General features: G+C 35.3%; 1 protein-coding gene across 1 annotated transcript in view; it reads right to left on the bottom strand.

Moving 5' to 3' along the window:
* Positions 1-553, bottom strand: part of CBG22886 — a gene marked incomplete at both ends in the record, with an annotated part of 3,155 nt that continues 2,602 nt past the window's right edge. Inside the window, 2 exons of the mRNA XM_002638290.2 lie at positions 1-198; positions 252-467. Of these exons, the coding sequence (XP_002638336.2) occupies positions 1-198; positions 252-467 (414 nt within the window). The remainder of the gene's footprint in view (positions 199-251; positions 468-553) is intronic.

Genomic DNA, 553 nt, shown 5'->3' on the forward strand with positions numbered 1-553 from the left:
TTACAATTTCAACTCCTCCAGAGAATATTTGGAACACCATGACATGTCGATTTTCATCTGATTCCAATTACATAATAAAGTTCCATTCTTCATTTTTCGAATTGTCTCTTCGCTGAGCTTTCGGCGAATACACATTGCGATCGCAGCGAGTCGCTCAAGTTTCTTCCAAATACTCCAGATTCCTTGGATCATTTTTATCTGGAAATTTTAAGATGTGAAGAATTTCAGAAAACAAAGTTTTTCAGACTAACCTGTAAACTTTGCTCTAATTTCTGAAAATCATCAAAATATGTCAACCATTTTGTCATTTTCAGAATGTAATATTCCCACTGTGCCAGAGTTTGCGTTTTTCCAAATTCTGGGATTTTGTGTAGATTTTCAAAAATTTGATCTTCATTTTGAATTTTTCGAAATCCAAATGCCATTTTTCCCAGAGAATTTCTAGCGATTAGAGGGGTCTCGGAGCCCTGAAATGTTTTTTGAAGTTTCAAAAATTTGCAGTTTCAGGATTACTGTACCTGGTGTAAAACAGTGAGAGCCTCATCCAGAAGAA

Source organism: Caenorhabditis briggsae (genome assembly GCF_000004555.2).
Source record: "Caenorhabditis briggsae complete genome, chrV, whole genome shotgun sequence".
NCBI classification, from domain to species: domain Eukaryota; kingdom Metazoa; phylum Nematoda; class Chromadorea; order Rhabditida; family Rhabditidae; genus Caenorhabditis; species Caenorhabditis briggsae.